The sequence below is a fragment of the Rhipicephalus sanguineus genome, chromosome 10 (assembly GCF_013339695.2).
Source record: "Rhipicephalus sanguineus isolate Rsan-2018 chromosome 10, BIME_Rsan_1.4, whole genome shotgun sequence".
Lineage (NCBI taxonomy): Eukaryota > Metazoa > Arthropoda > Arachnida > Ixodida > Ixodidae > Rhipicephalus > Rhipicephalus sanguineus.
Window position 1 is genome coordinate 7,557,732 of NC_051185.1, and position 12,784 is coordinate 7,570,515.

The 12,784-nt window shown below is 42.9% G+C and overlaps 1 protein-coding gene across 2 annotated transcripts; it reads right to left on the minus strand.

The window, feature by feature from the left end:
- Nucleotides 1–244: 244 nt before the first annotated feature.
- LOC119406941 (negative elongation factor E) lies at nucleotides 245–8,095 on the minus strand. Of its 2 annotated transcripts, XM_037673726.2 has the most exons (9): nucleotides 7,856–8,095; nucleotides 7,365–7,434; nucleotides 6,875–6,886; nucleotides 6,704–6,759; nucleotides 5,815–5,970; nucleotides 4,941–5,188; nucleotides 2,328–2,382; nucleotides 1,699–1,807; nucleotides 245–579 (listed from the first exon to the last, which is right to left on the minus strand). In XM_037673726.2, exons 1-9 carry the CDS (start codon nucleotides 7,934–7,936, stop codon nucleotides 503–505), a joined length of 864 nt encoding a protein of 287 aa, XP_037529654.1. In that variant the 5' UTR covers nucleotides 7,937–8,095; the 3' UTR covers nucleotides 245–502. The 2 variants fall into 2 exon arrangements, with proteins under 2 accessions (XP_037529654.1, XP_049275520.1); XM_049419563.1 differs by lacking the exon at nucleotides 6,875–6,886.
- Nucleotides 8,096–12,784: the final 4,689 nt, after the last annotated feature.

The window sequence follows — 12,784 nt, forward strand, 5'->3', positions numbered from 1 at the left end:
ACGTGGTGATGTCATCATGTTGTCACAGATGCCAAAATTTGCAATGTCATCATGACGTCACTATAATGTCACATAACGTGACCTCCCGTGATGATGTCATCACACGACATTGATGCTTTGGCAAAGGTGGGCTGATCACAGAAGCAGTACAAAACCATGTTAGGTGCAAAAAGCTTTTGCAGGGGGCCGGGGGAGGATCAATACATTGACTGAGAAGAAAAAGAAGACGGCATCTGCCTTCGAGTCGTCTCGGGCGAATGCATAAGGGACCCTGTATTGAGACTCCAAGGCTGGGATGGTTTGAAGACTCTATTCCGATGCCTTTACAATACCAATGAAGGGTGTAGCCAGAGGGATGTCACAGTTCTATGAGAATGACAGAGTTGGTGGTAAGCGCGAGTCCTCGGCAGTGATCATTGCTCTGGTGGCTTCAGTGAGAGATGCACAGAGCATAATGCTTCAGAAGGGATTTAGCACAGGTGTAGACAAAGTTGTAGCCACTTTAGAACAAATCAAGATCATTGTAGAGGACGGCTTTCCTGTTGTCAGAGCTTCCACCTTTTTGGCCGTAATTGGATGCTGCAAAAAGAACAGATGCAGTGAATGTTACAAGGCAACTCGTTTTACATCCCACAAATACGAAGCTTAAACATCTCACACTGAACAAACCTGATAGTTAACTTACAAATTATATAAATTCAAGTGCTGATTTAGAACACAGCAGGGCCAGTCGTAAGTATGGAAGAAAAATGCTGCCACCACTAGTCTGACAAAAAATGCTTTGCGAAAACACTTGACAGCACGACTTCGTACGTTAGCACCTTGCAATGTTCAAAACCCAGTGAAAACTGAAAGTCGCTGCCATGCCTTAATTAAAGTTGGGAGCATAAATTTATACAAGCGCGAAATGACAAGCAGTCAAATTAAGAAGCTCAAACCACTGAAGAAGCTTATGCATGGAAACAACTTCTGCAATTTGTAGAAACTGTGCTATCTGAAAACAAAAACTTGAACTGGGTGCTCGCCAATTGTATCTCATTGTATATGTTATACCGTGCACTTATTAGTAAGCTTGTATGTTAACCGTGAAATCATCCCCTGTATTAATATGAATGTCACAAGAACGATGAAGCATGGTAACAAGGTGATGAAATGTGCACACGTACACTGCATGTATTGCTTAAATTATGGCAAAATCTTTCTGACGAACACGAACATAGCTAGATTAAAACTTCCTTTCTGGCCACTTAATATTATGTCAACTATTATGGTCAACAAACAATTACTGGGATTGACCACCAGTCTAAGTCATTGCTCTCTTACAAAAGACATGCCATCCTGTCCAAAACTTGCCGACTCATCATTTCTGCATGCCTAAATTCACAGCAATGCTGTCATGGTGCAGTGCACACTGCTGGTGATGTACAGTGCAAACACTATTCAAGCAGTAGTTTTGATTCCGCAGCATCTGCCTTAACGTTCTTTCGCTTAGCGCATCCTCTGTCACATGTTCATCTTTAGCATTTTGTGCCATATATAAATGTTCGATTCTGCTTAATAAAATCAGTTGGAAGTTAGCGCCCGTCCTCGTTTTTTCTGTCTGTCCAAGTAACCCGTTCGCGCTATACAATTCGTCATGACATACCAACTAGCCCAAGCCACTACCCTTCTAAGTAGTTGTATGTATCGTTCTATTACCCATAGTACCCCAAGTTGTCGGCGAACCGTCGGATGACTGTGGTATCAGAGGCTGCCTTCGAGCAAAGGAAACCCTCAATTTGATTCCAGAGACTGTAGCACCATTCATCTGCAAGGTGAAGAAAAAAAGAAAGAAAGAGATACCGTAGTCTATTAAGTCTACAGCATGAATGCGCACCTGGGCTTTGAGCTTAGAAAATTGGCGGAGACTCATGGCATATAGAATAATAATAACCATAATTATTGGGATTTTACGCCCCAAAACCACGATATGATTATGACAAACGCTGTAATGAAGGGCTCCGGAAATTTTGACCACCTTGGGTTCTTTAACGTGCACCTAAACCTAAGCACACAAGCCTCTAGCACTTTGCCTCCATAGAAATGTGGCTGCTGCGGCTGGAATTCAATCCCGCAATCTCTGGGTCAACAGTCAAGCACCATAACCACTAGACCACCGCGGTGGGTAGGCATATAGAAGAAAGCATGAAAAACATCAACATACATAAACAGGGTTTCACAACACCTTATCCCATTTGCGTCTTTTTCATTAAGTGCTTCTGGTATTGAAGATGTGAAGTCGTGTGTGTGTGTATGTGTGTGAGAAAATTAAAAAATTACACACTCACCTCAAGAACAGCTTTTTCTGCACAGTCAATCTTCTCAAAGGTAACGAACCCACAGCTAAACAACAGAGAAAAAGTTACATAATCAGGACAACAGGATAATGCAGTTCTGTTCTACACAGTTCCAAAAGCACTCTAACTTCATGCCTCCATCTGTACTAGCACGAGCTGACATTGGTTTGCAGAATATCTGGGGCTTTCTTCGAAGCCTAGTGGAAAAAAGCACATAGAAAGTAACAGGACACAAAAGTTTGTGCTAGGTGTTTTTCACACAATCTAGAACACTTGCGCTATGAACTGGAGGTATTTGCACCCTTGAATTTATTTACCGTAGTTACTCACATAATTTGCATCCTTGCAAAATTTGCGTGTCCCCAATTTTTAACTAGGTTTACAAAAAAAAATTTACCCACGTAGTCCCACCCGAGACACTTGCTGAAGGCCTTGACCATTTTAGAAAAACACCTATTTTCATTATTTTTGGTAAAACACCACCCTCCAACAAAATTTTGGAGGGGGCCAGGGCCCTAGGAGCCCCCCCTGCCTCCCCCTAGCTACGGGCCTAGTAGACAAGATTACCATATGTATTGTGACAAAAGAACCCTGCAATATACTAATATGAACAGTATAAGTGTGCACAGAGTAAACTTCCATTAATTAGACTCTGGTTACTTCAATTTTCAGTTAATGCGATCTCAAGTGTAGGTCCTTGCCAGCATCCAAAACACTTTTACGGGAGCAAACTTTTGTTATTTCAATCCTGAAATGAAGACTTAACAGATACATCAAACAAGTCTGCCCATCTTACACGTTTCCTGTTAGACCAAACTGTAACAAAATTTCCCTGTGTCTAATAATTTATAAACGAATATAGTATACATTATGTACTACCGTAAAATGCCGAGCAAGCGCCCCCCCTCTCCCTCCTCCGCTGCGGCTACTTTTTTTTTCAAGACGAGCATCGCTTGTGTAAAAAGAACCACAAAAATGAGTACAGTGAATGCGTATCTAATGTTGTTTATGAAATTCCGTTGTCATGTGGCCGGTCGTATATTGGTCAAACCAGTCGCTGCTTCAATGGTTTGACAGTGACAAGAGGGAATAAAAACAGCAAATAAATAAAGCATTTCATAAGAAACATGGATGGGCATTTTTTATTTTTAGCGGTTCTTCTGCCGCCATCTTCAATATCGGTCCAGGACCGAGCCAAGCGTCGCCCCCTCCAAATATGGTCAGATTATCCTTCACCGTAGGGGGGGGGGGGGCGCTTGCTTGGCATTTTACGGTAGTGAACCAATTTTTACAAAAATGCAGGAATAGTAATAGTCTAACTTTCTTATCTGCATCTTTTAAGTAGCACGTAAGCAGACAATGTGTGTCCTTAGTGGATGGCAGCACTGATGAAAGTCACAGCACATGGCCTTCGATTTTTTTTTGGCACACTGTGGGCAGCAGTATATATTGAAGGTCACGCAAGGAGAGTTGCACTTTATGCCATGAATTACCTTCGGCAGGTGGCAGTGTTGGTGCCATTTTTTTCCAGTTTCTGTATTAGAAACACTTAAGGCTTGATCACACCTGCAACTAGCCTTGTTTGCTAAGTTAGCTGCAAAGCTACTGGTCGCAAATGGCCATTTCGGTCGCAAAGCGACTACTTTGGCTCAGTAGTGCGACTGCAGTCACAAACCTCAGAACCAATCAGATGTGCAGGAAGAGGACATCAGCTTATTTTACAGGGCGATAGAAATGTGAGCAACAGCAACAGCAATGCCGAACCATCAAATTGAAGTAACTAGAAGAATAAGGATGGGATCAAGCACATTTGGCAAGCATTCTCAAATCATGAATCATAGTTTACCACTATAACTCATGAGGAAGGTATACAACAGCTGCATCTTACCAGTACTTACCTACGGAGCAGAAACCTGGAGGCCTACAAAGAGGGTTCAACTTAACTGAGAACGATGCAGCAAGCAATGGAAAGGAAAATGATAGGTGCAACCTTAAGGTACAAGACAAGAGCAGAGTGGGTCAGGGTACTAACGGGTGTTAAGGAGATCTTAGTCGAAATCAAGAAGAAATGGAGATGGGCAGGGCATGCAGCACGTGGGCAAGATAACAGCTGGTCATTAAGAGTAACTGAATGGATTCCAAGAGAAGGCAAACGCGCGAAGGGGAGACAGAAAGTTAGGTGGCCAGATGAGATTAAGAACTTTGTGGGTATAACATGGCAGAAGAAAGCACAGGACAGGGTTGATTGGCACAACATAGGAGAGGCCTTTGCCCTGCAGTGAGCGTAGTCAGGCTAATGACGATGATGAGCAATGCGAGCAGATGTGAATTCTGTGTGGGACGGGTATAAGTTGCATAAAGGTGTGAACATAGGTCGCCTTGAGTCGCTTCTTGGTTGCCAGTCGCAAATGGTCACCCAACCAGTGCTAGTTGCAGGCGTGAACAAGCCTCTACTCTCGCAAAGAGCTTGCTCTTTATCCAGACTACCCACACAGTAAATAGCACAAGGTATTCCACCTGATCTAAAACTTTGTTACAACTATCCTTTAATACGAAACACATGCTTTCCACACGCTACTCTGACTGTCAGCACATCATACTCACTTTTTGTCAAGCTCCATGGAGATATTCAAGAGTGCACCAAATGGTGCGAATGCTCCCCGCAAGAGGTCCTCACTCACACCGGCACCGTGCACGTAAAGTGTGTTCTTCTGCCGCGGCTTTTCAGGTGCCGACTCCCGTGGTGACTCCAAGTGCTTTGGATCGTCCTCATCCAAATTGCCTCCGCTTACAAAACTTTCGTAGAGCGACTTCATGGCGGGGCGTGACGATGACGACGATGACGATGTGCCCTGCACCACATGAAAATTGTGGATTTGTTCATCGAGCCTTCCGTATGTTGATTGGGTTTACAGAAAGTCTTTATGAGGTGGGGAGCTGGGCAAATGGGCCTTTTTAGTGCAAAACGACAACACAAGACTTGTCACTTTGCACTATCACTGGCATTGTCACTTTACACTAAAGAAGCACTATGGTTTCGCACAAACTAGCCCGCCATTGCATTGTGTGGAACATTTCAGTCATGATGGCAGTTACTGTAACGCAAATCAATGCACCCATTACAACTACAACACTGGCATTCATTATGCGGCACCACACGCATGGTCATAAAACAAGGCCAGCAGGACGGCTATGCAAGTGATACGGTCCTATAATGCCACCAGCATACAACACACTATGCGGTTGATAAGACACCATATTCGATCCTGTAGGTGTAGATCAATCAGCTCCACAACCGTGGACCTGATTGATCAGTTGATCAGAATGGGAGGGAGGCAGGTAAGAGAAATGCTAAACACATTTAAAACTGCACTGTTTTAGTCTACATTTTCATTCTAAATGTCTAGTTTGTTGTATGTGCATTGCAAAGCCTAGGAAATGCACAATGGCAAGCAAAAGGTGTGCACAAGGAACATACAGTGGCCTCCAAGTCATCTTCTGTAGGGTGGTTTGCGGCGTAAGGCTGATACCCGATGCCTCCAGGGCGGTCATTCAGGCTACGCTTGCGTTCCGACGCCTTAGAGCGCTTGAATCCATGCCGCTCCTTGTTTTCAACTTTGATGGCACTGATGGCCTGCAATGGAGCGTTTAAACTGTAAATACAGCAGAACACAAGTGTACACAACAACTGCAGTAACAACAATACACTTTCGAAATGTTTTCAGCTGCCTATAACAGTCTACTGAGCTAGATGACTGGAAAATACAAACGTTATATTCCAAGTGCAGGACATTCAATACCAAACAACAGAGGCTATCTACGTTCAGCCACACTGAAGAACTCAATCCAGCTGTTTAATAAAGGCAAAGCATGTTTACCGTGTCTTAAGCAGGAACATAATCAAGGCGGGGCAATTTGAATGCAGTTTTTTGTCTGTTTTGCAACTACAATCCTTGAAAGCTAAACACAAACTTGGATCAGATAGTTATGGCAGCAATATTTTCATTGGAAAGCGCAATATGGATAGCTGTTTGGACTACGGGCCTTGGCAATTCATACAGTTTTGTTTTCTTCCAGCTAAAATTTCCTGTTTATCTGATAAATCTGTTTTTCACCTTACACCACCCATGGCCAGTTTTGTGTGCTGAAGTACTTCTCTATCACAGCACATACAAAATTGCAACATAAAGAAGTCCTACAAAAAACAACTATGAAGCAACTATAACATACTTCTGAATAATACTAAAAGATGTGCATTGTGTGAAACTTCTGAGGGAACTCTCAGCAAGCATGCCTGTTTTCTCTCAATTCAAACTTTTTTTTAGGTGTCAGTCTTTTCTCAGTTATTTACCACAATGCGTACATACCCCCGATTTCAGCAACTTCTTGGCGACTTCTTTTGCATCTGGTTTAGACTCCGACACTGGACACGAGAAAAAGAAATGTTTACACAAATGGTCAATGGCAACGCCACATTACTATTCTGCCAGTTCTACATAGCTCATTAATGTTTTTATATGGAACGTGCCACTACTTACCCTGGTCGTGGCCTTGGATGAACATGTGGCGTTGAGAAAAAAAAAAGAGTAAGAACAAATGAGAAAGAATTCCAGCTTTTTTTGCAGCAAAACACATCACAACAAAGAGCATGGCAACCAGTGCAGTAGAATGAAATATGATGGCTTACTTTGAACGTGTGAACCGGCGAGTTTTCGAAAAAAAATAAAATAAACATACTATATTGAAAAACAACAAATATTGATGAAGACTGATGAAGACGAAAAGCATCGCATGCTGAATAACTGTGACAGTACAAGGCTGCTATGCACACAATTAGCCTTGTATTCTTTTTACGTTGGCGCCGCTAAGAACACAGTAAGACAATGCCTCGCTTAAGTTTTCGAGCCTTATTTTTTTGACCAACATTACCTGCTTCCTCTGAGGACCGCGTTTTGACAGCGCCTAAAGCCACTACTATGAATTGTAGACGAGATTACAGTATTTAAAAAAAATGCAGCGCAGACAGACCTTTTCGCAGCGTGGTTTGGACCGGCGGCGGTTCTTGTTTGGGAGTTTTGGTCTGCTGCAATGCTTTTTTCTGCAACCAGAAACACGAATGCGCGTCACGCTACATGCATGAGCGGTGTCACTTCAGCAGCTACAAACGCCTGTCTCTTTTCTTTACTCAAAAGACAAACGCAAGGCGGTAGTGCGAGATCTATTGCTCGCAATTTCCAAGGAGTAGTAGCATCCTATGCGCGCTATTGAGCAAGCACCATTAGTTTTCGCTGAACAGCGATCGCGATCAAGCCCCAATCGGAATCGAGTATCTCGACCTCGATTGGCTTCCTTCCGCGTCTAGCTCAAATAAGCCAATCGCGATCGGTAGTGCGCAGTGTAACACCCGCATAACACACAATAAGTTACAAATTTCAGCCTATCGAGTTTTATGGCAAACTACAGCCAGAGCACAGGAACATCGAAGCACTGTTGTCACCGTAAAGCTACAACGCACTCGCCTTGCGTTTCAGTTTCTGGTACTTTTTCTGTAGCATGTCCTCTTCTTCAGTGTATTGGGACGGGAAATGCAGGTAAACCATCGCACTGCTGTGTCTTTAGGCAGCTATACGATACACAGTACTCAAGATAACCGCGAAAATAGCAACGCGAACTAAACAAATCTGCACTCAAATCCTAAACTTTCTTCCCCTGATGTTCTGATGACGATGCTGCTGCTGCTGACCTTGCCAAATGTTGCTGCTGATGTTCATTGGGCTGTCTTATTGTACCCATTGGAATGGCTCACCGTGAAGGAAAGGCAGCGATAAAAAATTAAATAAAAAGCAGGAAAGCGACCACTGTTACCTCGCGCAGGAATTACAGGTCAGTGCTGTGCGCAAAAACACCTTAGCGTATCCAGTTTTCTTGTTTTTGTTCGTGCACATCGCCAGTTGCTGTCAAAGCATTTTAGGAGACCGGCAGCGGTCCTTTTCCTGAAACATTTGACACATTTCCAAGTGTCACACTGACTCACTCACTGTAGCAAGGTCAACTTGTAAAAGACGCGCTGACTTTTGTACGCTGGATGACTGCCATCGGCCACCTTGCAAAGCCGTCGTAAATCACTTTCTTCAGCTTTGCCATTTAAAAAATATGCTTTGCGCAATTGTAGAACAAACACGACTTTGTCCTATTCTTTTTCCCGATGCTTCCGAGGCTAAAATCAGTATTTTCTTCCCCTGCTTCATGACTACATCCATGGTGGTTGTGGTGATGATGTTGCAACAGGCGGGCTTAGCACATCATGGAGAATAGGCATGACCCCACGGCAGGAAGAAGACCCTCAAAAAGAAAACGAGTGGGACGCGAAACGTCTTACTTTTTCTTGTAACGAAAAAACAAACAAACTTACTCACTACCTAGGTTGGCGTCGCTCTGTTTCAACCAAAACCCAAGAATACCGCTGTCACACGAACAGCTTTAATCGCGGTTAATCTAACTACGGTTTCGGCTAACCACGGTTACAGGTAGCTACACGGCAGGTGGTTATCGCAAACGGGTGATTCCACGAGAGATCGTCACGGATCCGAAAATGGATGTTTTAGATTTAATTGAGCATTTTGTATTTTATGCACATGCCACCCAGTAGCCTGAAGAGGAACCCAGTTTTATTATTAGCTGCATCATTTACGAACAAAAAATAGCGAACACATTCAATACAAAGGGACCGATTTTATTACCTGTCGTTCTCGAGCGTTCACAGTGATGAAAAATGCAAATATTACCGTTACAAAAACATTTTGTGTATGACATATATGCGCAACAAAGAGTAAAGTAACATTGTTTGGAACTTGTAGAGCGAAGGAAATTATTTTTTAAAAGTGTCTAAATATGCGACATTTCTTTATAGTTGCTACATAATAGTTTTCTTTATAGTTGCTACATAATAGTTGCTACAACGTTGATAAGGCTTGTCAACTTTGTTTTGAAAATGAATACTGCTTCTTTCTATCTGCAACTACAGTTAAGTTTCTGGTTAATGAACTCCTGAGCGAACGAGGCTGATCTTAAACACTCTATATAGGTTAACAGGTTATATAGGTTAAAGTGAACAAAAAATGTATATTCACACATATTTTTTTCCGTGACTAGGCCATTAAATCATTCCTTTATTACTACAAAATTTGCGCATCTATTTTGCTAGTAGATGCACGCCGTCAGAATTACTGTAAACTTATGTCACCGCAGAAGGCACAAAACAGGGAAGCGTATCGCCCAGTCTTGAATGACCAAGCCTTGGTGTATGCGGAGCCGGTTCTTATGCGGTACAACAGCGTCGCTTGTTCAGTGGATCTCACAAGGTCGATTGGATCTCATCCCACGTTGGCATTGAAGGCAATGAAAAGGCTGATGCCCTTGCATGCGAAGCGCGGACATCTGTTCCAAAAGTAGAGAGAGAGAGAGGTTTACTTATAGAAAGGCAGAGAGGTCGGCCTGAGCGATATTATGCTCTAGCCTGCTACTCTACACCGGGGGTGGGGAAAGGGGAGAAAAAAGAATGATGGATGACGATGGTAAGTAAGAGAGGTGAGTATGTCCAGTCCCGTCTAGGTGGTGCAGTGCTATAGCCGCGCATCCAGTCCAGTGGCTTGTAAAGTTCCAGAAGTAACAACTCCTAAGACTTACCAGAACAGTGGCTTGTAGTGTTCCAAAAGTAACAACTCCTAAGACTTACCAGAACAACAAATAAGTGATACACAGTCATTTCAAGGCGATCTACAAGTTTCCACACCAAGCATGTGTAATATCCATGGACTTTCTCGTGACTACACCCATCTCTACGTGTCATACACATAGTCAGGGCTCAAGTGATTTTTTCATTTTATTTTTTTTTTGTATTTAATCGCGTTTTCATATACATTGTGTTAAAGTCCAAACTGCACATGCGCTTGTGCTTTGAATGACGCTTAAAAATGAGCTAGCCTGCGTCATTCTAAAGACCTCTATTCGTCCTTCCTTGGAAATGACCTTCGGAATTAATTGAATGAAACATACTATTGACCTCTTTCTACCATGTTCGACGTACGTGTACTCCGCAGAAAAGTGCAATGAGGCCAGATGCACTCGCGATGTAACATCATGTCAAAGTGGTGAAGTAAATTGAACTAGACCTCACAAAACAAGCTCAACAGATTCAGATGTTTATGCTTTTCATATTAGTGCAGTAGTAGACTAAAGCAGTAGTAGAGACAGTGGAAATATGATGAAGCCCGAGCTGGAATGAAGTTTCAAGCTGCCTTTAATATGAGGGTGTATGTTGACTCTGCTGGAAAACAAAATGCGAGGCATGAATCATCATTCGTTGCAAGGATGGTTCCTAAAGTTTCGTATATTGTACAGGATATTAGCGAGGGTTCAGATAGTCGAGACCCCCTAGCAGGTTAATCCATTCTGGGCGTTTGGTACAATTAAGGTATACAAACAAGTCATATTTCGCACTCTTTGTAAACCTATCATTACTGCGCAATGCAAACTACAGTGTACTACTGGTAAAGGCTACTCACTTCATCTCAACGACTTGAATCAAACAGTAATCTATGCGAGATGAATCTATGTGCAAGTATTTGACCTGCTTTGCCATCACATTCCCAGTTTGTACAGAAGTCTTTTTTTTTCCAGATTTCAGATAGTTTTAGACTTATTACACATGGGAATCTAAAAATAATTGGGTACAACCAGTCCAAAACTTCAATACTTTGCATATAAGATATTCCATCGAGTTTTCAGTTTAAAAATGTTGATATTTGAGGCATGGAGCATTGGCAAGCTCACTCATAAGTAGACTCGCTCAGACTCTGATCGAGCAGTCAGTCTGAGTGAGTCCAGTTGAGTAATATTTTGGAGAGTGAGTCCGTGCGAGCCCTGAACCCAAAATATATTTCTTGAGCGAGTCTGAGTGGCTCCACATTTCTTTGCCGACCTATCGTTCTATCTATACAACTTCAGCATTACTATCAGCCTTGTGTTGGCTCACGTTAATACTCCCGCCGACTCACACATACTTCAAAGCACTAGCGTTCATATGCCAACGCCAGCTCAATATTTATTCATCAGAGGCGTGAGTTACGTAGAATGGGGGGGGGGGGCGGTCAACCCCGCAAACTCTTTCACGGCATGTTCTTGATAAAAATATCTTCTGTGGGTCACCACTTTCAATAAAAATGTCCTCACTGGATCGCAACCACTGATAACTTGTATTTGAAGGTTCGAGATCAAAAGGCACCAAGTAGAGCACCAAATATTGGTGTTAAAGAGCATTGACACCATGGTCAAAAAAGCCAGTTATACGCTAACAGACTCTTAACTCGATTCACTCAAACTCGCTTAGACAGAGCAGAGAGTCAGGGTAATATTTTGGTTCGAGTCTGAGAGTCCGGCTGAGAAAAATTTCAGCGAGTCCGAGTGAGCTCTAAGGGCATAATACATTTCATGAGCGAGTCTGAGGGAGCGCCACATTTTTGGCCAACCTATGGCATGGAGTCTGCATTTGCTTACCAAAACTCAACCCTTCATCTGTTAATGCACTACTGTTTCTGATCGTGCCAAACATGCAGGATGTGTTAAAATTTGCAAAGGAAATTGAAGGGAATAAAGAATGTGGAGGTCGGACCAAGTTTTCTAGCATTCCTACTGGTATGCCATAATGATGCATTTTTGAGCATGTTTTCTCACGAGATAGTGATAGTCATAGTAGAAATAATGACTACATGTACATACAGTCATTATATAGACCAAGGGTCGGCAACCTTTTGAGAAGGAGGGCAGAGTTGCATGAGGCCGACATGGTGGGGGTGAACCAGGGGCGTAGCCAAGGGGGGGGTTGGGGGGGTTCAAACCCCCCCCCAAAATTTTTCAGTTTTGCTTGCGTATATAGGCACGCACACATACAAACGCACGCACGAACATACATAAAGTATGGTTGAATCCCCCCCGAAAAAAATTTCTGGCTACGCCCCTGGGGTGAACTTTGGCGAACTGACAATAATGTAAAAAACTGGAATAGCATTCTTGTTTATTTACTTAAACTGGAGTAGAAAACATTTTTCTTTAATTCTGAGAGAGCTTCTTTGCAGTCGAGATAGGAAGTTACAGTCGAGATAGGAACTTTACAGTGGAGATGTAAAGGGACAAGGTGATGAGGGAGGGGTTCTGACGACGTGCTGGGGCCGCATTGTAGTGCCCCGTGGGTCACAGGTTGCCGACCCCCGATATAGACTGTTATCAGATATTGTTATCAGATAGGCAGTCATTAGACCCTTTCAGACAATACTTGCATAGCAAATGCCAGCAGCTCTATGCTGCCGATACCCTCTGATAACCGAGCAGATACCCTATGAAGACCTTGAACTCAGTGCAAAAAATGCACAAGAACACACAACCAGAGACAA

Bases quoted from the DNA above. Each gene is read 5' to 3' on its own strand.
- LOC119406941 (XM_037673726.2), bottom strand. From the start codon at position 7,936: ATGGTTTACCTGCATTTCCCGTCCCAATACACTGAAGAAGAGGACATG. The intron at 5,189-5,814 runs GTATGTTCCTTG...CATGTGGTGCAG, and splicing joins AAGATGACTTGGAGGCCACT to GGCACATCGTCATCGTCGTC. The intron at 2,383-4,940 runs GTGAGTATGATG...TCTGTTGTTTAG, and splicing joins TCCATGGAGCTTGACAAAAA to CTGTGGGTTCGTTACCTTTG.